Source organism: Hypanus sabinus, chromosome 22, assembly GCF_030144855.1.
Source record: "Hypanus sabinus isolate sHypSab1 chromosome 22, sHypSab1.hap1, whole genome shotgun sequence".
Taxonomy (NCBI): domain Eukaryota; kingdom Metazoa; phylum Chordata; class Chondrichthyes; order Myliobatiformes; family Dasyatidae; genus Hypanus; species Hypanus sabinus.
In genome coordinates this window covers 60540333-60566697 of record NC_082727.1, presented here as the reverse complement: position 1 = coordinate 60566697, position 26365 = coordinate 60540333, and the positions used below count along the sequence as shown (strand labels likewise).

The following is a 26365-nucleotide window of genomic DNA, read 5'->3' as shown; positions in this document are numbered from 1 at the left end:
TGGAGTTATGAATGTTTTTCACTAAAACGTTGTATAAAAGCTAGGTTCATACAAGTCTCAATATCGATCAGGCTCTACCTGATCTGGCAAATGATCAAGTACATTAATGTGTGCTGTTTAGCACACCTGCACCAGGCAATTTTTCTCATGGAATACATTTGATTATAAGCTGGCTCCATAATTTATTAGATCGAATTTGTAGAGGACCTTTTAATTAAAAAAGTTACCTATTTATTCTAGTTGCAATTATTAAGAAAACCATGGTCCATCCAAAACAAAAGATATGTGTCCGTAAAAGCACTTTCCTGTGTTTTCAAATAATGACAAAAAGAAATGTGCAGTTATGTAAGAAATTATTATTCAAACTGTAGCACAGACAATGCACACACAGCATTACTCTTCTGCTTATATAAATGCACTAGAAATATGCAAGCTCCAGAACACATAATTCAAATGACATACTGTGGCTTGTACAGTTCTTAAAGTAGACGTCCTTCTTTTAAAGATCTAAACTGTAAAGTAAACTCAGGTTAAGAGACAGATTCAAAGTTATCTCTAAGTTCAAAAAGGCTTCAACTTTTGAAGTGCAAGCCTATACTTTCCGAGAAAAGAGCACGTTGCAAAGTCAAAAAAGATCAAAGGTAAAAATCCTCACACACTAAACACATTTTCAAAACATGTTTTGTTGTCATTAACCACTAATAACACAGTGCAACAAATTCAGCGGGATCAAATAGCTCCTCTGGTTTTAAAGTAGCCCCAACTGGTTTACCATATGACATTGCAACGCCTTTACAAACTGGCCCATTACAGTTCCATTCTGGATTGGCAAGGTGGTGTTGATTCTCCTTTCAATGCATGAAATCACTGAGCAATTCTGCTATACGGGCTTGTGTAATGAGAGTTAAAGGAGCATTCATATTGCAATCTTATAAACATGGTCAGCTCACAGCGAGGATCATAGTAGAGGTTAAATTACTGAACTGGCAATGCTGTTGCTCAGACTAAAGGTCTGGAAACACCATGACAATGTCCTGATTATATTCATTCCTTATTTTAAATAAAGAGGTCAGCTAGCCTGCATAGCCTGTTACACACCCATTTTGGAAAAAATGCAAGAAATATTCTTGGTCAATAACTTTATACTTCATTTTAAAACTATCACTTTTTTACTACTGAATGTAGTAGCCATATTGTGATGCCTTTCCAACTAGTCAAACAGACCATAAGACTTAGAAACAGAATTAGGTCATTTACCTATTGAGTCTACTCCATGACTGCACCATGGATGATTTATTGCCCCTCTCAATTCTATTCTCCTCCCTTCTCTCCATAACCTTTGGCACCCTGACTAATCATGTACCTATCAACCTACACTTTAAATATACTCAATGACTTGGCCTCCATAGATTCACCACCATCTGGCTAAAGAAACTTCATCCACTTCTCTATTCTCAATCGATGTCTCCTTATTCTGAGACTACACACTCTGCTCCTCGAGGAAAAGTGCCCTCCAGATCCACTCTTTCTAGGTCTTTGAATATTCAACAGGTTTCAGTGAAATCCCCCTCATTCTTCTGAACTCCAACGGCCCAGAGACATCAAACACTCCACATACATTAACACTTACATTCTCAGAATCATTCTCGTGAACCTCCTCTAGACTCGCCGCAATGCCAGCACATTTTAGATAAGCGGCGCAAAACTGCTCACAATACTCTGTGCATTCTGAGCAATACCTTATAAAGCCTCAGCATTATTACATCCTTGCTGTTATGTTCTAGACCTCTTGAAATGAATGCTAACATTGCATTTTCCTTCCTCATCACTGACTCAACCTGTAAGTTAACCTTCAGGGAATTAGAACCATAGAACATTACAGCACAGATACAGGCCTTTTGGCCCTTCTTGGCTGTGCTGAACCATTTTTTCTGCCTAGTCCCACTGACCTGCATCTGGCCCATATCCCTCCATACACCTCTCATCCATGTACATTCTGTACAATGACTCCAACGTTCGTTTGCACATCTGATTTTTGAATTTTCTCCCTGGTTAGAATATAGTCTACTCATTTACTTCTACCAAGAACCATAAAAGTTGGAATTGCTCTTTGTGGAAGATTCAGCCTGGTCACTTTTACCATAAAGTTGTGCTCAAGATGACTGAATAACATCAGAAGGAAAAATATGTTGGAGGTATAAAATAATTAACTGATGCATTTATTTAACTCAAAGTTATTGTGATTACAAGACAAATTGATACCAATAGTTATCTAAATATCATTTGTGAAATGTAATCTTAGAGTAGGAAAATCACCTCAACATAACCTACCAAATCTAAACTTCTCTGTTGTATTCCACATCCAACTTACTTTGATAAATCCGTTTACTTGGATGGAGATACTTCTCTACCAAAGGAGATGTAAGGCACTCCTTCCCTCTGCCAGCCTGCAGGTCACAATTTAGCAAGGTGTAGCACCTGCTCAGTGGCCCCCTCCCCACTGTTCAGGGTCACATGAAGCTATGGGAGCAGGTGGCAGACGGTCGTATGAGCAGATGGTGTATATCACAAGTCCTGGTTATGCGACTACTGATGCCAGACAGACAGCCTCTGAAGGGTATCAATAATATTTGGGGTCATCGGTCTAGTAAAAGACACTGCCCAGAAGGAGGGAACGGCAAACCACTTCTGTAGAAAAGTCTGTCAAGAACAATCATGGTCATGGAAGAACCATGATTTCTGATGTCATACGACATGGCACATAACAAGCCAACAAATCAGTTCACTATAATTTTTCAACAGTGTGTTACTTTGAATTTAAAATAGGTCTTAAAAAAGAGGGAGAAGTGGAGAGATTTAGAATCATACTTCCTGACTTTTGGTATACGAATGAGAAAATGGGAAGGCTCACAGTCCTTGGTAACTTGTAAGATGAAAGAAGGTATGGAGACTCACTCATTTAATGAGATAGAATTCCACTTCCTGCTTGTTTAGTGTCAATAAGTTACACTCTTGGAACTTATGACTGATTAGGAAATTACTTATTCTTATACATTTGAATCTCATTACTGATTAGCAAATTACCTCTTTTTAAGAACACTAGAACATTACAAAGTTTTTGATGAGAACCAGCCAATTGGTCCAACAAAGTTTGCCAAATTTCTATTCACATAGTGTATTGAAATAACTAATTAGTTTAGAGTTGAACATCCCTAAGGTACCTCTCTCAACGACACAACTAGGTAGTTTGTTCCATGTGTCCACAACCCTGTGTAAAGAAATGCTTCCTAATATTAGTCTGGTTATATTCAGTATGTGATACTTCCCCATGTCACTTTGAGACCACAAACTATCCAAGTCTATTTCTAGTTCCAGATGTGTAATTCAGTTATGTGTCCTTATTGCAGTTACCATCTGCTAACTTTTATTTTAAATTTCCTTTTGTCTGTGCACCAATATTAGTTCACCTGCATTTTATATATTTCTGTTGATAATGTTTAGTTTGAGTATTAACACTGAAGGTCGGTGTGCCAATGGCTTCTTGAACTTTATTATAACTTGCTGATAGATTTACAATAAATGCATTGTTGATATTATCTGCCAGATCTGTCGAGGCATTGAGTGCTGACACTGTCCAAAACTGAAGTCTTACAAGAGTTCTCAGCTAGAGGAGTGCAGTAGGTTGTTCCAATGACAACAAACCTGGCTGCAAGTGAGTGAAAAAAAATCAAGGGTGGAGAAAGATTAACTCATTCTCTCTTTTTAAGTTGAGTTGGTAGTAAGAAAGGCAATGTTAGTATTTATTTCAAGAGGACAAGAGCATAACAGAAAATATGTAATGCTGAGGCTTTATATGGCATTGGCCAGACAGCACTTGGGGAATTGTGAGCAATTTTGCGTCACTTATCTAAGAAAAAACATTGGAGAGGGTCCAGAGAGGTTCAAAAGAACGATTCTGGAAATGAAAGGGTTAACATACTTGCCCCATTTGATGGTTCTGGGTTTGTACTCTCTGGAATTCTGAAGCATGAGGGGGGATCTCAGTGAAACCTATCAAACATTGAAAGGCTTTGATAGACAAATCCTCAAGACCTTCTACGGGGGTACCATTGAGAGCATCCTGACTGGCTGTATCACTGCCTGGTACAGGAACTGCACCAACCTTGATCACTGGGCACTGCAGAGAGTGGTATGGACAGCCCAGCACATCTGTGAATGTGAGGACATTGAGGACATTTACTTCAGCAGGAAGGCCTGGGAGATCACCGGGGACACCAGTCACCCCAACCATAAACTGTTTCAGCTGCTTCCATCTGGCAAACGGTACCACAACATTAAAGCCAGGACCAACAGGCTACGGGACAGCTTCTTTCTACAAGCCGTTAAAATTCACATCTGTACATTGCAACGGAGTCACAACGCAAAGGTTATTACTCCCTCATGTTGTGAGACAGACGTAAGATTTAAATAAATACAATTAATTCAGTTCTTTGTGAGTGGATCTGATAAGGATGCTTCTTGTAGTAGGTGAGCCTAGAACGAGAGGACACAGCCTCAAAATGAAGGGCTGTCCATTCAGATCAGAGATGAGAAGGAATTTCTTTAGCCAGAGAGTGGTGAATCTATGGACCATGGTCGGCTTTTGAGGCCAAATCATTGGGTATATTTAAGGTGGAAGTTGGTAGGTTCATGATTAGTCAGAGCATCAAAGGTTATGGAGAGAAAACAAGAGAATGGGGTTGAGAGGGATAATTTATCAGCCATGATGGAATGGTAGAGCAGATTCAATGGGCTTCATGACCTCATTCTGCCCCGATGCCTTATGGCTTTAAATTTAGCTCTTTAAAAATGAAAGTAACATATAAAAATGCAAGCTTTCCCTGAACTCTGAAGGGCATGGACTTCTTACTGTTCTGTAGATTTGTTAAGTATGTCTGCAGAAAAATAATCTCAAAGTTGTGTGTAGTGACATGTATGTACTCTGATAATAAATTTATTTTGAACTTTGAACTTACTGGGATAGACTCTAGCGGGTGCATGGTACTTTCCAGTATCTTTCCGAGTTGCTATTATTGAAGTATATGCTCTGCCAGTTAGCATTAGTGGATATTTCTCCTCACCTAATGCTTCCAGCCGGAGACTTGCCATAGGAAGAAGTTTCTTCACACTCTGGTCGTCGTCATAGTCATAGAGTCAACACGCAAACAGGCCCTCCAGCCCACTGGGCTAGTCCCATCTGTCTGTGTTTGGCCCATAGTGTAGCGGTTAGCACAACGCTACTGCAGCTCAGGACTTTGGAGTTCAGACTTCAATCCCAGTGTCCTCGGTAAGGAGTTTGTATGTCCACCCCGTGAAATGTGTGCTCCATTTTCTTCTCACATTCCAATGGCATACCGTTTTATCGGTTAATTGGTCATTGTACATTGTCCTATGATTAGGCTAGGGTTAAATCAAAGGTAGCTGGGTGGCATGGCTTGAAGGGCCAGAAGGATTTGCTCCACACGGTAACTCAATAAATAAATTAACTTCTAGTATCCATGTACTTCCCTGGATGGTATTGAATGTTCCAAATGTGCCCACCTCAACTACTGTTTCTGGGGGCTCACATCAAATACGCACTACCCTTTGCATGAAGAAGCTGCCTCGACATCCCTTGTAAATCTCTTGCCTTCGGTCTTCAATCTACCTGTATACTTTCTGTTTTAACATCCACTCCCCTCGAAAACAAGGTGTGCTTTCACCCTGTACTCACCTCTTAAATACATTTCTACAATCACCACTCTATCTCCTATACTCTTAATTTGTTATATGCCGTGTCCTATGACGTGGACGATGATGGTCTTTCCATGACTATGACAGCTCTTGGCAAATTTTTCTACAGAATTGGTTTGCCATTGCTTTCTTCTGGGCAGTGACTTTACAAGACGGGTGACCCCAGCCATTATCAATACTCTTCAGAGATTGTCTGCCTGGCATCAGTGGTCGCATGACCAGGACTTGTGATCTGCACCAGGGGCTCACACAGCCATCCACCACCTGCTCCCATGGCCTCACGTGACCTGGATCAGGGGGCTCAGCAGGTGCTACACCTTGCCCAAGGGCGACCTACAGGCTAGAGAAGGAAGGTGCACCTTACACCTCCTTTGTTAGAGACGTATCTCCAGACCACCACTCAAATCTCCTCATATACACCTCAAAACCTACACGTAGTGGTCCTGGCAGTGTACCAATCTAGTCAGTTTGGGATCAAATCAGATCCTTGTTACAGATTTACTCTACTGCAAGTCACAATCAAATTCTCAAGGTAAACTACTCTCTAGGCATTTGATTTACTTTAATTAACAACCATGAATTAAATATCTGACAGAATAATTAAAAAAAGACATTATGGAAATTCTTTTGGCAAGATGCATCTAATTACCTTCACAAATCCTGTGAGCAATGATTTCGTCAAAATATTTCAAATCCTCAAAGGATGGCACAGTTATCATGTAATTGGCAGAGCCAGCGATCCTTCGCAATGATTCCTTCTGCACATCACCGATACCTGCAGCAAAGACAGTGATGCCGTTGTTCCTCAGAGTCTGTGCAGGAACTGCTGCATCATCGGTGCTTGCTCCATCTGTTAGGACCACCACTACTTTATTCACACCAGGCCGAGTACCTTGTCGGACAGTCATCACATCATCGTAAATGTGAAGGAGGACGCTGCCAGTGGAAGCAGTTCCGCCCAAATAAGGAGCTAAGTCAATGGCCTTCTGGAGGTTAATGCCTGAATCAAACGCATCAAGGCCAAAAATTGTTCTCGAACTGCTGCCATAAATCACGAGGCCAACCTGAGTAATGTCACGGTTTATTTCAAAATGCATGGTGACAGCCTTCGTAAAATCTTTCACTTTATCAAAGTTGTCCTTTCCAACTCCAGATGATGCATCCAAAGCAAACACGAGATCTAAAGGCTGGGATAAGCATCCTGCACAGAAAGAGAGTTGGCACAGAATTAGAAATTCCCAGTAATGTAATAGTTCATGGAACAGTACAGTACAAACCCTTTGGTTCACCATGTTCCCCAACCTTTCAACCTACTCCAAGTTCAATCTAACCCTTCCCTTCCACATGGCCTTACATTTTTCTTTCAGCCATGTTCCTATCTAGGAGACTCTTAAATGTCCCTAATGTTTCTGCCTCTAGCACTACTCCTGACTGCTCATTCCGAACCCCTACCACTCTGAGTAAAAGGAAATCCATCCTGATATCCCACCTATACTTGCCACCAATCAGCTTAACAGAATGTTAATGGTGTGCATAGACCACACTTACAAGGATTTTTAAAAGTAATAGAGTGTTCTCGAGTACAAATTCCAAGCGATAGGTTGAAAATTGCAGAGAATTAGAAGCAAGTCTACGCATATAAATCCAAAGACCACAAACATGAAGATTTAGGAAAGGATGTGGAAGCTTTGGAAAGGGTGCAAAGGAGATTTACCAGAATGCTGCCTGGATTAGAGATCATGCCTTTTGAGGACAGGTTGAGCAAGTTAGGGTTATTGACTTTGAAGTGAAGGAAGATGAGAGGAATATGATAAGAGACATAGCTAAAGTGGATTGGCAGATACTCTTTTTCCCGGGCAGAAATGGCTAGTAAGAGGTGACATAATTTTAAGGTGATTGGAGGAAAGTACGGGGGCGGGGAGTGTCAGAGCTACATTTTTTACACAGATGCATGGAACATGTTGCCAAGGGGTGGTGCTAGAGGCATTTACATTAGAGATATTTTAGATAGGCACATGTGGCTGAAAGAAAAATAGAGGGTTATGGGGGAGGGAAGGGATAGCTTGACTCTAGAGTGGGTTAAAAGGTGTGCACACTACCTTAGGCTAAAGAGCCTGCACTGTGCTATGGTGTTCTCTGTTCTACGATGCAGGGCCAGGGAAAACTGCAGGTATAAAAAGGCATGTGATGATGGGAAACCAGTACTATTCAACAGGACAACAGCTGTGTTACAAGCAAGTTTTTCATTGTACTTGTACTTGTGACAATACAAGTGACAATAAACTTGACTTGATGACTTGACTCGGTAAGGCAAGATACATGTTATCGAGTATTCCACAAGTTTTACAATCATAAATGGGAAAAGCATAGAAAGAGTTAATTCTGAAGATTTCAGATATTTCAGACATAATGATTTCAGACATGAAGGGGCAAACAGAGGGTTAAGGAGGTCAAAGTACAGTATCTGAAACTAAGTTTGGGGGTTAAAGAAAAGAGAGAAGGAGAAACAATTCTAGAAGAAGGAAAGGAAGTATTCTGGAGCAGGAAGATGACCATGATATTTATTCAGATATGTATCACAACATCCAAAGAGAATGACCTTTGGATTCAGAAACTCACTCCTAAAGCATAAAGTGGTTTGAAGAATGAAGATAAGCATGGCTCCTACTAAACATCAACACGTAGTGGAGGACAAGTGCCAAGGTCAGAAACTGCAGGTTGACGATTAAAAGTAATAGGAAATACACTAGATCCCTTAGTCTGATTGTAATAAATTACAAAAGTATGTTTAGGGCAGCAAAATGTTGTGGAGGGATGAGTAGGCTAAGTGAATAAGAGGCACACAGATACTGTTGGTGTGAAGGTGACACTGTGGGGTTGGCACACAGCATTCCTGACAGCACAAGGTATTAGGGAAAAACATATTCCTGAAGATGAAGAGAACTTTGGCAAAAGTAGACGAATCAATTATAGTATTTTAAGAAGTAAGTTTTGTGGAGTTACTGTTCAGCTCACAAATTAGAACATATTGGCACCTCTCCCAGGATGTTTGTAATGTTAGAACATAGAACAGTAAAGTTATTAACCAGCACCGTGAATGCATTCCTTGCATTTTCTTGTAATGTGGATGTGATAAAAGAGTGTCTGTCAGACTAAACATGCAGAATATTTTGTCTGACAGACAGCCTAAGAGATCCAAATCAGAAAGTAATACTTTATATGTAGTGCTGAGGTGATTTGTGATGATCTTGCAGTATTCCACATTTTCAGCTTTTACTCTCTATAAAGTGAATGCACAATTGATTTGTAATAGAGTACAAATAGTTCCTCAGTCTTGATTAAAACCTACAGTGCTGACACTTGAAAGTCTGTAGATGCTGGAAATCCAAAGCAACACACAAAATGCTGGAGGAACTCAGCAGGTCAGGAAGCATCTACAGAAATGAAGGAACGGTCAATGTTTCACGAGTGAACTGGAAAGGGAAAGACAAAGGTTGGGGAGGGGAGGCCGAGGAGGCTGGCTAGAAGGTTCTGTTACTTTGCTTCCAAAATTCAGTCACTTAATGGAATACATTAAAACATTCCACTTTCATCACATTTAACAGAGGATAAATCTCTTCCCTGTCATTTGTATACTTTTCTTTATTTATAATAAAAATCCCTTGTCCTCTCTTATTAGCTTTCCTGGTTCCGTGACTGACTGGGTAGGCAAACAATGTCATTGGGCTACAGGTCTTTTAATATTTGGTAAGTTTCAGTGAGATCCCCACTCATCCTTTTAAACACTGCATGGTATGTAATGCAATGACACCAGTTATAATGTCATGTCTTCAATCTTACCATAGTGCTATCAGCTCAGCCAGATGAGGGACAGTTTAGGAAAGTGTTTATACCTTGATTGTAAATGTTGCAGATTTTTGTTCTTAGTTCAGGGATCTGATTGAAGAAATGTTGAGGATTTGAATATGTGACTGTACGCTGGGGATTTCCTGTAATTGCAACCAACTCTGACTGAAGACTGTGGCTTCCAACTGCAAGGAGGAAGACCTCTCGCTCTCTGGCATATTTGGCTGATTCAGCTATGGAATCGTCTGCTTTTGAGTTTGTTAGTAGAATTAAAACGTGCGGACGGTCCTCATGAACATGTGGAACTGTCGATCTGGTTTTAAATCCAATCTGGGTGAGGTATTCTAAAGCCGTCCCAGTCTTTGTGCTGCCTCCTTTGAAACGCATCAGTTCAATCTTACGAGCAACATCTGATACATCCTGGTGCAGTCCCATAGGCAGTTCCATTTGGACTCCATCACTGTACTGTGCCACACCTACGTTAATTTGACTGTCCGCAGTCAGCACAACCTGCAGAAATCTTTTTACAAAGGCTTTGTGCCGGAGGAATCCTTCAGGGGTTGCCTTGGCTGAGCCATCAATTAGCAGCAGAAGATCCACACTGCATTCAAGTCCTTGCTGTGGAGCTGTTAAAATTTTAAAAATATATAATAACAAGAAACACCGACAGTGGCAAAGCTTAACTAAAATTACAGACAGTCATTTAAATGGATTATTTTTCTCTCCAGTAAAAAGACTGGACATTTGCCAGTCTTTGTTAAGTGTGGCTTTTCATGGATTCTATTGTGTCTCTTTGTTTTGTGGAAGACGAATCTCAAGGTTGTTTGTGGTATACGTGCCTCAATAATAAATTTGAACTTTGATATTAAAAATTCATACTAAAATGAATTATGCATCAACGGAAAGGCAATATCGATAGCATTGCTCTGGCACAAACTCAAATATAATACTGTGCTTGCGCCTTTAATGCAAGTGTGTTAAATTGTTTCTTTCAGTCCTTTTAAAATGGGATTTCCTTGTGTTTTCTTGAACTTTTCATTACATTAAATAAAGGAATATGAAAGAGTTTTATTGTTCACCAACTAGTATTCAGCCAATGAAACAAAATGGACTTTTAAGTGCCAAAAATATCAGCAAATGAAAGGCATAAAGCTGAAAATATGTATTTTGAAAGAAAGCTTCATTCCTTCAAGGAATGCGACTTCAAACTGACTATTCTGCTGTGACTGTGTTAAAAGTTTGACATCAGACCACACATCGCCAGCAGACATTTAGGCAAGATCTAGTTATTAATAGTAATAATAACAACTATTTATAGAACTCTTTTCATACAGATTGTGTAGCTCAAAGTGCTTTACAATGAGATCAAGGTTAAACAAATAGGTTTTGAGCTGGCATTTAAAAGTGTCAACTGAGTCTGCATCCTTTATAGTTTTACATATTGAATTCTACAGTTTAGGACGGTCATTCAGAAAAGCTGACTTAACAAATATCTTTTGAGGTAGATTATTTAAATTTAAGAAACTGGCAGAAAAAGACTTGAGAGCTCAAGTAGGATTATAAAACAAAAAGGATTCTGTGATGCACTGTGGTCTCAAGTAATCAATTCTAAAATATACAGGAAGCCAAGGCAGAATAGCTAGTACGGGAGTAATACGTTCCTTTATCCTGGTTTTGGTTACAGGTCCAGCAGCGGCATTCTGAATGAGTTGGAGCTTGTTAATGGGTTGATTTGAAAGGCCAGTAAAATGTATGTTGCAGTAATGTAGTCTATTCAACACAAACACATGAATTAAAGGAATGAATTACCATAAATAAATACAAAGAAAGTGTACGATTACACTAAAACATAATCAGAATCAGGTTTATTATCACCAGCATGTGTCATGAAATTTGTTAACTTAGCAGCAGCAGTTCAATGCAATACATAATATAGAAGAAGAAAAATATAAAATGATAATAAATAAATAAATTACAGCATATGATAGATTTTAATTAGATTGTAAAAATGTTTAAAAACGTAAGTACTATATATTAAAAAAGTGAGGTAGTGTCCAAGGGTTCAATATCCATTTAGGAATCGGATAGCAGATGGGAAGAAGTTGTTCCTGAATCGCTGAGTGTGTGCCTTCAGGCTTCTGTACCTCCTACTTGATAGTAACAGTAAGAAAAAAGCATGCCCTGGGTGCTGGAGATCCTTAATAATGAACGCTGCCTTTCTGAGTCACCGCTCCTTGAAGATGTCCTGAGCACTTTGTAGGCTAGTACCCAAGATGGAGCTGACTAAATTTACAACCCTCTGCAACTTCTTAGTCCAGTGCAGTTGTCCCCCACCCCCATACCAAACAGTGATGCAGCCTGTTAGAATGCTCTCCACGGTACATCTATAGAAGTTTTTGTGTTTTTGTTGTCATACCCAATCTCTTCAAAGTACTAATGAAGTATAGTTGCTGTCTTGCCTTCTTTATAGCTGCCTTAATATGTTGGGACCAGGTTAGGTCCTCGGAGAACTTGACACCCAGGAACTTAAAACTGCTCACTCTCCCCACTCCTGATCCCTCTATGAGGATTGGTATGTGTTCCTTCATCTTATCCCTTTGGAAGTCCACAATCAGCTCTTTCGTCTTACTGACATTGAGTGCCAGGCTGCTGCTGTGTCACCACATTTACCAAATATAATCATGGCAACTGTTTTAATAACTTTGAGTATGGTGTACCCCTTTAAAGTGAAGAAAAACAAGATGATATTGAGCCTATGAACACTACCTCACTTTCTTTCTTGTATTTCTGTTTTTGCACTATTTTTAATCTAACTATTTAATATACACATATATATACTTACTGTAATTGATTTACTTATTTTTTCCATGTTATCATGTATTGCATTGTACTGCTAGCACTAAGTTAACTTCAAACGTATGCCGGTGATAATAAACCTGATTTGGTTTCAATAATAGTTTAGGCATTAGGAAGTTTACAGTCTAATTTTCCTGGATGAATTAAAGTACAGCAATTTCAATATTCAATGATACACAAATTTTGTTGGAATGTACAATCTTCGTCATGAGTTTCAGCACTCAGCCATTAATTCAAACAATGGTAGATCAATTTTGAGATTACACAGAACTAGGTCAAACAAAAATAGAAACTGAAGGAACAGACAAACTCAACAACTCAGTCAGCACCTACGGAAAGAGGGATAGTCAATGATTCATGTCCAGCACTATTCATCTGATCCGAGAAAGAGAAAGAACAAGCTCTTTGAGGTAGCAAAGGGGGCAGGGAAAGGCAATTGATGTAGCATTGAGAATTTCTCTGATAGGATGAAATAATGTCCTAATTCAGGAGCAGCTAAGATCAGAGAAAATGTGTTGCTAATTGTGTATAGACTGACTGCATACAAAAAGTAAATAAAGAGACAGCAGGCAAAAATGGCTAGTTCTTAATATAAATAAAATGAAAGGGTGAATTGTCTAAAATTGGATAATTCAATATTGATTCTTTTCTTTTTTTTCCCTTTAATCTGTTGTACATCTTCTGTCAGACTACACAACATTAAACCAGCTGATGGTGTAGTGATGTCCGCAAGAGACTTTGAGGTGAGTGGTCCCGGGTTCAGATCCAGCCAGTTCCTTACATGCTTTCCAGCCGTGCTGGATTGAGCTTTGAGCTAGCAACTTGGCCTCAAAAAAAACAGGCAAATGCTAATGAAATGGCAAGGTTGGCACCTGATGAGCCACAAGGTGCAGAGAGGAATAACACACAACTTCAGCAGTACTGAATTTTCAGTTTTTGTTTCAGATTTCAAGCATTTGCAGCTTTTTTTAAATCTTCATTTCTTTTTCTTTCAAACAATATTTGCAAGGAACCACTCCAATGGAAACAGATTTGTAAGTATTATTCAGACCAAACAAAGCATGGTTTAATGGAACAGAGACATCAGATGAACAAATTTACACACATTTGTGGAAAATAATAACAAAAAAATGTAAGACCAGTTTACCGCAATTAAAATCTTCTCCAAATGCTGCAGGGCAGATACAGTGGTACTTTTCAAGGTCCTCTGAGACACACGTGCCTCCGTACTGACAGGGCTGTGAATCACATGGTTCTGCAAAGGGTGTACATAAAATACTGATAGGATGTTCAAAGACTTTTTGAAAAGGAAGTTACATATGAGATTAATAAATATCCAGAAGAAATAACTGTTTCATTCATTATAACCAAAATGTGCATTGATTGATAAAATAAAGAATAGCAATACTTTTGCATTTCTTGTCAGCCAGATAATACTTGAGTTGCAATCACAGACACATTATATTGGCAATTAAATCAACATTCACGTTTCTTGAATTAAGTGCTGTTCATTAATTGTACCTAAAATATTCTTGTGAAAAGAAATATCTGAATTGATTAAAACATAACTCTAAAATTATTCTTGTCAATCTCATTTAGAAAGCTGGATATTTCATGCTGACTTTAACAAGCAATCTGAAGAATTACCACAAAGTGTTTGATCTTGCACCATATGGTTTTTCTTGAACAATTCTTTTTGATCGGCTTGATACTCTAGTTAAAAGCAATTAGTTTTTGAGACTTTAAAGCATTATACCTTATATGGTAAAAAAACCATAGCCCTTATGAATTGCAATGTTATTCAACTTGCCAACTGCAAAAGATTTGGGTGCCACAAAGCGCAGAGGTTATTACAGCTCGGGGCATTGTAGTTCATAGTTTAATTCCGGCGTCATTGTTAGAAGACAGCACTTCCTCTCTGTGAAATGTATGGGATAGTCCCGACGAAGGGTCTCGGCCCGAAACGTCGAAACGTCCCCTTATAGATGCTGCCTGGCCTGCTGTGTTCCACCAGCAGTTTGTGTGTGTTGTTTGGGATTTCTCTGGGTTCTCTGGTTTCACCCCACAGTCCAAAGATGTACTGGTTAATAAGTTAATTGGTCATTTTGAATTGTCCTGTGATTTGATTAAATCGGGAGATGTTGGGCAGTGCAGATCAAAGGGCCAGAGGGCCTATTCTGCGCTGTCTCTCAAATAAATAAATAAAGTTGAGGGCACAGATATGGATCACTAATTCCAGTCTGTGATCCCGATTACTGGGGTGCATCATTTTATGTTTTATTTTGAAGTTGTGGTTATTTACACTGATTTGATGTCAGACTCTCACACAGAGAAATACATTAACAAGAATAATCTTTTCAACCTTAGTAAACAATGTTACAGAAAATAACGTTAGCACTTAATAAAATATTTTACCACAGACATCTTTAACATTGCACTTAAATTCATCAAGAAGGAAAGTACTCCACTGAAACAACAAAACTGGTCTTTGGAATAGGATGAAATGTGAGAAAGTATTTTTTAAATATTAAATACCTGGGCACATAGTTCTGTAGCATCGAGCAAGATGTGTCTTATAAACTCGCTTCCAACTACAAAAAAGATTAATTTCTGTGAGAACTTATCAAGATATTTCCATGCAAAGAATATGGAATATTATGGAATACTTTCCAGAGTTTATTCTTTCTACTTCAAAACTTCCCAAAAAATTTACTTTTTAGTCAATTATTATCTAAATTCACTCATAGTGTGAAGTTTGCAACAAACAAAGTCCCACAGCAGAGTAGTGCGGGCATACGGAAATATAATATCATTCTGATAGAATGATCATTCTCTGATGATCTTTCTCTTCCAAAGACATCTCTTGGTGGCCTTTTGAAAGCTTGCAAAGGCCTCCCTCATGATTATTTTACTTAAAGTCTCTTGGAAATGTCTACACAACTTAACAGTATTCTTTGGGCTTGTCACTTCTCCAGAAACACTCTAACATTATCAAATAGAACCTATGTCAAACAAGTCACTAGTAACTATAATGATTCTCCCATGAACCTCCGAAGGTCAGAGTGTCGGGCCTGAGGCAAGGGATGGAAAAGGCCAGGGTGTTGGGGCCTGAGGCGAGGGATTAAAAAGGCCATGGTGTTTGGACCAAAGGTGAAGGACAGAAGAGGTGAGTGTGTGGGGGCCAGAGGCAAGGGATGGGCCAGTGTTCAGCTTGCTGTTCTGCAAGGTTTACTCATCTCTGATTGAACTGAGGCTGAGGCTTGTAACTAATGGGCTCCTGGAACGGCTGTAGTGATGACTAACTTTGAGGCTGTCGTCGAACTTCCATGAACTTCAGTCCTGAAAGTTATTTGTTTACCTTTATTGTTTGCATGATGTATTTTTTTTCTGCACATCAGTTGTTTGAAGATCTTTTTTAAATGAGTTAATAGAACATAGAACATAGAATAGTACAGCACATTACAGGCCCTTCGGCCCACAATGTTGTGCCGACCCTCAAACCCTGCCTCCCATATAACCCCCCACCTTAAATTCCTCCATATACCTGTCTAGTAGTCTCTTAAACTTCACTAGTGTATCTGCCTCCACCACCGACTCAGGCAGTGCATTCCACGCACCAACCACTCTCTGAGCGTAAAACCTTCCTCTAATATCCCCCTTGAATTTCCCTCCCCTTACCTTAAAGCAATGTCCTCTTGTACTGAGCAGCGGTGCCCTGGGGAAGAGGCGCTGGCTGTCCACTCTGTCTATTCCTCTTAATGTCTTGTACACCTTTATCAAGTCTCCTCTCATCCTCCTCCTCTCCAGAGAGTAAAGCCCTAGCTCCCTTAATCTCTGATCATAATCCATACTCTCTAAACCAGGCAGCATCCTGGTAAAGCTTCTCTGTACCCTTTCCAATGCTTCCACATTCTTCCTATACTGAGGCGACCAGAACTGGACACAGTACTCCAAGTGTGGCCTAATTAGAGTTTTATAGAGCTGCATCATTACATCGCGTCTCTTAAACTCTATCCCTCGACTTATGAAAGCTAACACCCCATAAGCTTTCTTAACTACCCTATCTACCTGTGAGGCAACTTTCAGGGATCTGTGGACATGTACCCCCAGATCCCTCTGCTCCTCCACACTACCAAATATCCTGCCATTTACTTTGTACTCTGCCTTGAAGTTTGTCCTATTGGGACAAATATTGGGTTCTATTGGGTTTCTTTGTTTTGTGGCTGCCCGTAAGGAGACGCATCTCAAGGCTGTTTATTGCATACATATGTTGATAATAAATGTACTTTGAACTTTTAACTTATTAATTTGATCTTAAACAATGAACTTTGTGCATTTTTCTATAGCCGATATCAAGCTAACAGGTTCACTGATATTCTCTATTCTGCAGTTCCATTGCTTACAATGTTTACCACAATCTTCATACATACTGTACTTAAAGAGACAGTGAGAACTTGTTATCTGTCTTCCTCCACCAGTTAGAGTGCCTCCCATGATCTATCTACTTCAACATTTGATTGATAGTTCAATACTGAATTATTTTCCAGTCATTTTACTCAAAGTCTCCTCTCACTCATCAAGGTTAAAGCAACTGGACAATGCAGTACACTGCAGCTGGATCAGGTGACAATCCACATACAATGCTTCACAGTGTTTTATTTTTTCCATGGCCAAGTTTTAGAACAAGAGTTACTAACCTGTAATAAGGACATAGTGTTGAGAAAGGTCCACCATATGCATATGATCCCCTCCAGCACATGAAATTCCCTTTGAATTCCTTCACTGTTTCTAGAGATTTACGTAGACAGACATGGGTCTCAAGTTTGCAAGCTGAAAGAAGCAAATTACAATATTTTACTCACGTGTAATCATTTACAGTAATGTGCAAAAGTACACACACACACACACACACACACACACACACACTTTTAAGCTTTTGGATTGCACTGTTCTGTGGCCACACAAAAAAAAACAAATTTCATGACATTTGTGAGTGACGATAATCCTAATTCTGATCTGAGTCTCCATTGTGAATTGAGAGTGAGAAGGGAGCAGGGAGAGGGAAAATCATGGTTGGGAAAAGGGGAAGGGAGGGGGGAGGAAGCAGGAAGCACTGGAGAGGCATTTTGTAATGATCAACAAACCAATTGTTTGGGATCAAATGAGCTGGGTGTGTCTGCACCCATGCCACCACCCTGGCACCCACCCCACCCCGGCACTCCTTCTCTGTCACCTGTCCCACACCAATCCCGCAGAGTTCCATCCTCTCCATTCCCAACACCCTTTGCTCGCATCAGATTTACAAACTTACTCTGTGTTCCACGTTGACACTGTGCAGAAGTCTTGGGCACCCCAGCTATATATATGAGCTTTAGACTTTTGCACAGCACTGTATGAATACTTTCTTAGATGAGAATGTATTCCTTTTTAAAGTATGGAAACCCAGCAATGGGTGAGAAGACTTTGATAAGGTTGGGGGTGGGAGGGGCTGTTATTTGTGCTGTTTGTGGTCCTTTATAAGCCAAAAGTATTTGTCTCATCTGGACCTATCCTACCTACAAGTTATGCTGGGGTCCTTTAAGTGAAGGGCCACACTTACATTTGTTTAGCTTCAGGCAGAAAGGTTAACTAGCCAGATTAAGCCTTAATCCAAGATTTAAATCTGCCTGTCTTTAGGTGGGACTTCTATAAACAATTCTCCTCACCATTCACATTTCAGAATGAGTGGGTAATAGGTGGGTAAAAAAAGGTGATTTATTTTTGTTTTTTCCACAAAAATTGGCACATTTTGACTTTATATCTACTCAGTGGCCACTTTATTAGGTGTAGGAATGGAACCCGGTGTAATCTTCTGTTGCAGTGGCCCATCCACTTGAAGTTTCAATACTCTGTGAGTGCAGAGATGCTCTTCTGCATACATTTTATGTGTTGTTATCTGAGTTACTGTCGCCTTTCTGTCAGCTTGAAACAGTCTGGCCACTCTTCTCTGACCTTTCTTATTAACAAGGTGTTTTTACCCACAGAACTGCTGCTCACTGGATGTGTGTACGTGTGTTTTTGTTCTTCACACCATTCACTGTAAACTCTAGAAAATCCCAGGAGAAAATTTCTGAGATATTCAAGCCACCCTGTCTGGCACCAACAATCAAAGTCACTTAAATCTCATTTCGTCCCCATTTTGATATTTGGTCTGAATAACAACTGACCATCTTGACCATGTCTGCATGTTTAGTCTCATTAAGCTGCTGCTGCATCATTGGTTGATTAGATATTTGCATTAATGAGCAGGTGCAATATGCTTCAAAACATAATATTGATGAGATGGTAATTGTAGATGCACAAACTGGTACACAAAGACAAGATTCTCCATAATACATAGTAAAAGACAAAAAAAAGTTTTTGGATGGTTGAACTCATACTTGAGAAGAAGAGAAGTTGCTTTGTTGTGCACTGAGATTTAACATGGCTTTTCAGATTGGCAGTTAACATAAAAAGAACTGGAATAGATTTTGAATTTGTAAAGATTGTGCAGTATTCTATTGTAGTCAGGGCAATGATATTCTTTACTGTATGGATGAGCAACTCGACATCTATCAACCCAGATTTAGAAGTTTTGCTACAAAATTCTGTGTATTACCTGGTGGAATAGCAGAACAGACATCAGAGCTTGTTAGTGTGGTATACAGACCATTGACGGCATCGTCAAAGTGCTCTGCAAACAGCACATGGCTGTCTGTAGGTTCACTAGCTAGTAAAGTCAACTCCTCCCATCTGAGAAGAGAAAAAGAGTTACAATGAAAATCAACTAACATTTTATTGCCAACATGTGATCATCGCGTGTGTTTTTTCCGGCTTCCACCCACAGTCAAAAGATGAATTGGTCGTTGTGAATTGTCCTCGGGTTAAATAGGTGGGCTGCTGGGTGGCTCAACTTATTGGGCAAGAAGGGCCTGTTCTGTACTGTATCTCTAAATAAAATAAGAGACATTATAGATTCTGTGAATTTGTTCCCTGAACAAAAGGCAGAATGTTCCATCGCCAAATTTGACAAACAGGTATCAAGACTTTGTTTGGCTGGTGGTGAGCAGAGCCCTCCAGGTCAGACAGCATAACACCCCCAGTGCATGCTGCCTTTGGGATGGCTGTTGTGGGGAAGAGAGAGTCATCCATTTCCTTACAGTCTGTGACTTTGCTAAAAGGGTGTAGGGAAGGATGCAGGGTTCTGTGTCTCAATTCATCCACAGCAGTTATATTTCAGAAGACTCTCCGATCAATAGGGACACATGGTGACCACATCAAAATAGACAAATGCTGCTGCAAGATCATCAACAAAGTGAAAAGCATTGTTTGCCAATCATCCTGCACGGCGTGATTGGCACAATCCAAACTGCAGGGGTACGTACTGAGGGATGCACTCAAGCTCAGTGCAGCCAATGCTAAGGCTCTGTGGAGGGATCAAAGTCTGAGCTCCTTCAAAGGGGCAGATTTGGGTGAGGAAGCCCCTATGACAATGAAAGTGATATCACCTTAAGGAATCATGTGACAGGCTACAGTGTTATGTTTGTCTGTGAGTATATATACATATATATATTTCTTTGTATTATGAATACTATCTATTTTTGAAATAAAATTTAAAATCTCTTTCCACAGAGTTGCCTCATCTGCTGAATATCAAGGCAAAAGAGCATCCAGGACTTGTGTCTGGATATGCAAGGAGGAAAACAGTAACATAAAGCTCACTCATAGTTTAATTATCCAACCTTGGAACAATTCTGCCTACTAAATTAAAATTCAATTTGAAGCTTGGCTTCTTCACTTCCAAATCTATAGATGTTGTGAAAGATTCTCACAGGAGAAAGAATGCATATTGATTCAATAATGACTCCTGAGACAATGCATTTTAATCTCTGACGGTTACAGATTAAAACAACAATTAACTATCAGGGAACTCCTGATGAAGGGTTTCGGCCTGAAACGTTGTCACTACCTCCTCCCATAGATGCTGTCTGGCCTGCTGAGTTCTGCCAGCATTTTGTGTTTTTAATTAACTATCAGCCTAACTGAGAAGCAGAGAGACAAGGTACAATATTCCTCTAGCAACCGTCAACATAGAAATTTGTTGTGCTTCCTTTGGAACTAACAAGATGTTAATTTTCACACTGCGGTTTTTTAAATCAGGGGTTCCCAACCTGGGGTCCACAGACTCCTGGATTAATGGTAGGGGTCCATGGCATAAACATTTTTGGGAACCTCAATACTTTAAGTAAAAGGTGAACCCATAATGCAAAGGGTTTTGACCTTAATGTCACTAAAAAATTTATAAACTATAAATTTCCTAAAAATGCACTGTAAAGCTCAGGTGCCAAATTTCCTGTAGAAAATTGTGCATTATATCATTGCAGGATGATCATTCCTGGCAAATCTTTGAAAGAAAGCTCCTCACCTTGGAAACTTCACTCCAACAGCAAACACGGTTATACCAGTTTCTTTCACTTGAGCTGCTACCTCCGCCACATTGCCCTGAGATTTACCATCAGTAAGAATGATAAGAATTCGAGGAATGGAAGCATTTCTTGCAGCAATAAATCCTTTTTGAAGTACATATTTCAATGCCAGGACAGTCTGTGTACTTCCACCTCTGAGATAATAAAGCAAATACATTTAATGAACCTAATAGTCAATACCACATGAATAATCTTGTTCTACTTAGGCCTACATTTATTCATAATTTTGTAACAATTGGAGTTGCTTTAATAAAACACAATTTGGACATGGTATTGAATATTTAATTGTAACATATATTTGGCCATGCTGGGGTGAGTAACCATTAATCTGAAGCTTATCTAGCATTTTAAATACTCCCTTTACTCCATGGGGAAATATTCCAAACATAGTTAAAATGGATTTCTGAAGTGTCTACATGTGGTCAAGGAAAAATAATCCCACCCTGCTTGAAATCAGTCACAAATCCGCTCCTAATTAAAATTCTGAACATTGTTACCAGGTATTAGAACGGAATTAAGAAGACTGCAGAGTTTCAGGCTGTGACATGGGCTTATTCCCAATGAACCAATTCTAATTATCTCGTGGTCCTGACTTCCAATAAAGGGAATAATAATCAGATGACATACATTCCTCGGACAAGTGGCAGCATTACTTTGTAAAAGGAAACCTTCCCTGTGGATTGCCACAATCTTCATTCAGGCTTAAATATACATTTACATTTATTTAGAAAATTTGTGTTATATTTGCACTAAGGGTTACCTATTTTAAATATATTCCATCTTCAGTCAGTAATACACATAACAGCTTGATAGTAAAATGGTTTGCACTCTAATAATCATTTTTGCAATCATTAAAGATATTACACATTAAAAAACATACCGAAATACAATTTTCTTAAGTTGTTCTTTTACTTCTTCTTTTGTTAAGTAGGAATTCAGATAAAATTCAACTTTAGGCATTGAACTGTACTGAATGGCTGCAACTCTGACCTGTGGAGAAAATTCAAGGATTATCCTTTCCATTGGCCTATATTCTCCCATACATATTGTGTTCTAAAGGGCATGGCAGTTGTACAGTTTAAAGATCAAAACTGTCACTATAATCATGAATGATCGTGAATAATAATTTGTGAGAAGCACTTATTGAAATGGGAGAATGTTATGTATTTTGGAAACATGACTATTGAAAATGAATTGTGTTTGTTGCAACTAATAAGGCTGTCTATTTCCATCTCTATAATAATATCTAGGTCAAAGAAAGGGGCGAGATGGGAGTAGGTAATCAGGTGATATGAGGGAAAGGCAACATTAATTTGCCTCCACAACATGCAGAATAGAAATCTCCACACTTCCTCTAACTTTCAGCTGAATCTCTTCTTCTCCCATCATCCTCACTTTGGCTCATGCCAATCTAACATTTGGCTGTCAATCCATCTTGTAGAGTCCAATGCACACAACAAGGCACTCAGGAGCACTATTTAACTCACAACCCTCTCATTCAGGTGCCAGTGCAGCAAACTTGAAGAAAACTCCACAATATCTACATGTTGAGGTAATGAAACAAAAAAAAACCTAACTTAGCTATCTGTAGAAGCTTATTCCACACAGATTTGCTTCTCTTTTGCCTATATTATACTTCAAGGTATTTAAGTGGTGAAACACTTCAGTTCAGGAATGTTTAGAAAAGGAATTTTTGAAGGATGGTGTTTTTAAGTTTGAGAGGGAATATTATGTTCTGACAGTTACTGTAATATCATACATGAATTAACTTCTACTATTCATCAGTTTTCATTGTTCATTGCTGAAGCTGCAAATCAATAGATTTTTAATTTCTTTATCTTGTATAGAGTACTTCATTACTTTCCAAAATATATCTCAAAAAATGTTCGTATAATCCAGAGTCAAAGATTTACATTTCTCAATTATGTTACTTTAATAAAAAAAATCTATACAGTATATGCACATATCAGTTACCATACAATTAAATTTGATATTATTTTACATAACTATTGAAGCCCATATTCTGAAAACTTCACTAAATTGACAATGATTGAATGGATTAATGCAGCTCCTGTAATGAAATCTAGAACAAGTGATAACGGACGAGTGTAATTACCAGCTATCCAAGCCAGGATTACCACAGGGCTTCATATGAATCTGTGACATTTGCAAGGACCTTTTGGTGTGATTGGTGCTAAATGATTAAAAAACAACACTGAGCTTACCCTGCCCGGATTGATATCAAGAGCATCACAAAGTTTGAACGCGACATGCTTGGATCTCTCGAAGCTTCCTTTGCCAATACTGTATGACCCATCCAGCAGGAACAGCAAATCGATGGCTGCAGAACACTGCATCACTGCCAAAGAAGAAGTTCGAAGTTCAAAGTAAATTTATTATCAAAGTACATATATGGCACCAAATACAACCCTGAGATTCATTTTCTTGCAGGCATGCACATTAAATCCAATAACCATAATAGAATCAATTTGGCGTTCAACCAGTGTGAAAAAGATAACAAACTGTGCAAATATAAAATGAAAAAATAATAATAATTAATTAATTAATAAGCAATAAATATCAAGAACATGTGATGAAGAGTTCTTGAAAGAGAGTCCATAAGTTGGGGCAAGTGAAGTTCAGTTAAGTTCAAGGTTTCAAAGGTACATTTAATGTCAGAGAAATGTATACAATATACACCCTGAAATTCTTTTTCTTTGCAATCATCCAAGAAAACAGAGGAGTGCCCCAAAGAATGAATGACATTTAAATGTTAGAACTCCAAAGCACCCCACCCACACGTAAGCAGCAGTAAAGCAACGATCCCCCCTCCCCCACTAGCAAAAGCATTGCCAAACCTCTCTTTTCAAATGCAGAATTAAGATTTATGACTTTAATACAACCTAACATTTAACTTAAAGATAGCTTGTATTTAGACAGTCTTCAAAAAGCCAAAGAATTTAAAACAGAGTTTCTATCTGTCCTTTGTAATTATACAGTGCGTGGAATTCTATTTGCTACCTTGAGACCTTTCTGCACTTAGATTGTCTGAAAAATGATTGAAAGACCGAAAGTCACCTACATTGTCCAGCAGTGGAGATCTTCACAATTGTTTCATGATCAATGTCAAGTTTTTGCAAACAGAAGTATGGCAAGACTGAAATGTAAAAAAACACAATTTTGGGTTAAAATTTTGTGAAACGAGGATACATGTCATTAGACAAACATTAAATTATTTTAATGATACACAAAACAACATAATTATACATGTACAAGTAGCCTCTGCATTTAAAATTTTATAAAATGCAATCAAAATGCAGATGCATTATTTAATATTTTATTTTAAGCAATAAAAAAGCAGTTTAATCAGGAGCTTGATGGCGTGGTAAATTGCCTTTTGAAGGGTTACATGGAGTCCATCCATAACTATTTTCACCCAATCTAATCTTTAGCAAGGCATTTATCACCTTCTTGTCACAGAAAAACTTGTCACTTTCTTGTCTACATTAAAATGACGTAACTGTTAAACACAATCTAAGTTGTTGATGTTAGGGAAAGTGATTTACAAATAGATATCCTTTTTATTTTCCCTCAGTTCAAGATTTTTACATTGCATCACTTTTAGAATCACATGTTAAAAACAAGAGATTCTGTAGATGCTGGAAATCCAGAGCAACACACTCAAAATACTGGAGGAACTTAGCAGGTCAGACAGCATCTGTGGAAATGAATAAACAGTTGATATTTTGGGGTGAGACCCTTCATCAGGATGACAACTGTTTTCATACATGCTGACTGACCTGCTGGGTTCCTCCAGCATTTTGTGTGTTATTCTGTTATCTTAGACCAAGGAAAATTGCAAGCATAACAGATTCTGTAAGTTCTGTTGCGAAACAAGCTGATACAGTTGAACAGGGACGTTGGTGTTTCACCACAACATGCAGAGGTGGGAATTCAGAGCAAGTATGGATCCACAACACCAAAAAGTAAATGTGAAAATAAAAATAAAAACCTGCAGGCAGTGCAAATCTGATATGCCTGACCTGCTGAGTTCCTCTAGCACTTCCTGTTTTTATTTTAAGTAAATATGTATATATAGCAAAGAATTCAGATTCAGAATCAGAATTAATATCAGAGGCATATTGTTACGAATGTGCCACTGCTCTGAGGGGCTGAAGGGTGTGGGGTAGCCTCCTTCTTTTTGAGAATCACAAGATCACTATTGAGTCAGTTCAGGAGACCCAGGAAATGAGAGAAAGACATGCAGAATCCACAAAGAGTTTGGAATGTGTCCTGGCCTCTGAAAGGTGGAACCATTGATAACGGCTATTGTCTCTTGGAGCAGGGATTGTGTATTGAATACTGTACAATGCATCGAAGCCCCCAGGCAATGAACCAAGGGGGGTTGGTGGAGGGATTGCATCACCCCAACCTGATTGACATCTGAGACCCTGTGAGTCAAGATAAAAGAGGATCTGGGGAACAGCCCCTTCAGACGCACCAGAAGAAACGCTAGCGATCCTGTAATAGCAAAAGCCGGTGGGAAGGCCACATGTGTCCTTTTCCATTTGCCCCGGAATCGGTGGGCCTTTGCCACGGAAGAACGGTTTTTAGCTAACAACAGGGAAATCAACTCCCAACGACTCTCGAAGGATTGACATCATAAAAGGAATGGGCAAGTTTTAACCCGTCTTTCTCTCCAACCAAAAAGCTGCAGCTTGAATGAACTAAAGTGACTTTTATATTTCCATCGGACAATACATTATCCCCTAGACAACGATAGAGCTATTTCTTATTATTATTATACCCGCGCTTTTAGATTTAGTATTGACGACGTATATTATCTGTGTGTTTGCATTGATATTATTTTTGTGTATTTTTATCAATAAATACCGTTAAAAATAGTACCATCAGACTTCCACGGACCTCTCTATCTTTGCTGGTAAGTGACCCAGTTACGGGGTACGTAACAATATGTTGTGAAATTTGTTATTTTGTGGCTGCAATACATTGCAATAAATAGCAATAAAAAACTTTAAATTGCATAAATATATATATATATATATCTTTTTTAGATTAAGTAGTGCAAAAAGAGAGCAAAAAAGAGAGAAAAAAAGTAGTGAGATGGTGTTCATGGATTCATTGTACATTCAGATATCAGATGGAGGGAGGGAAAGAAGTTGTTCATGAAACATTGAGAGTTTGTCTTTAGGCTTCTGTGCCTCCTCCTTGATGATAGCAATGAGAAGAGGGATGATCTGGATGATGAGGGTCCTTAATGATGGATGCCACCTCTTTGAGGCATTGCTTTTTGAAATTGTCCTTGATGCTGGGGAGGCTAGTCCATAAGACCATAGGGCATAGGAACAGAATTAGGCCATTCAGCC

At 38.9% G+C, this 26365-nt stretch overlaps 1 protein-coding gene across 1 annotated transcript in view; it reads right to left on the bottom strand.

Annotated features, from left to right (window-relative positions):
* Window positions 1–26365, bottom strand: part of vwa2 (von Willebrand factor A domain containing 2) — an 89980-nt gene that overhangs the window by 47096 nt on the left and 16519 nt on the right. Inside the window, exons 3-12 of the mRNA XM_059948006.1 lie at window positions 24061–24135; window positions 23204–23337; window positions 21859–21968; window positions 20918–21112; window positions 19112–19245; window positions 17172–17304; window positions 15010–15065; window positions 13622–13729; window positions 9666–10244; window positions 6422–6973 (exon numbers count right to left, since the gene is read on the bottom strand). Of these exons, the coding sequence (XP_059803989.1) occupies window positions 6422–6973; window positions 9666–10244; window positions 13622–13729; window positions 15010–15065; window positions 17172–17304; window positions 19112–19245; window positions 20918–21112; window positions 21859–21968; window positions 23204–23337; window positions 24061–24135 (2076 nt within the window). The remainder of the gene's footprint in view (window positions 1–6421; window positions 6974–9665; window positions 10245–13621; window positions 13730–15009; window positions 15066–17171; window positions 17305–19111; window positions 19246–20917; window positions 21113–21858; window positions 21969–23203; window positions 23338–24060; window positions 24136–26365) is intronic.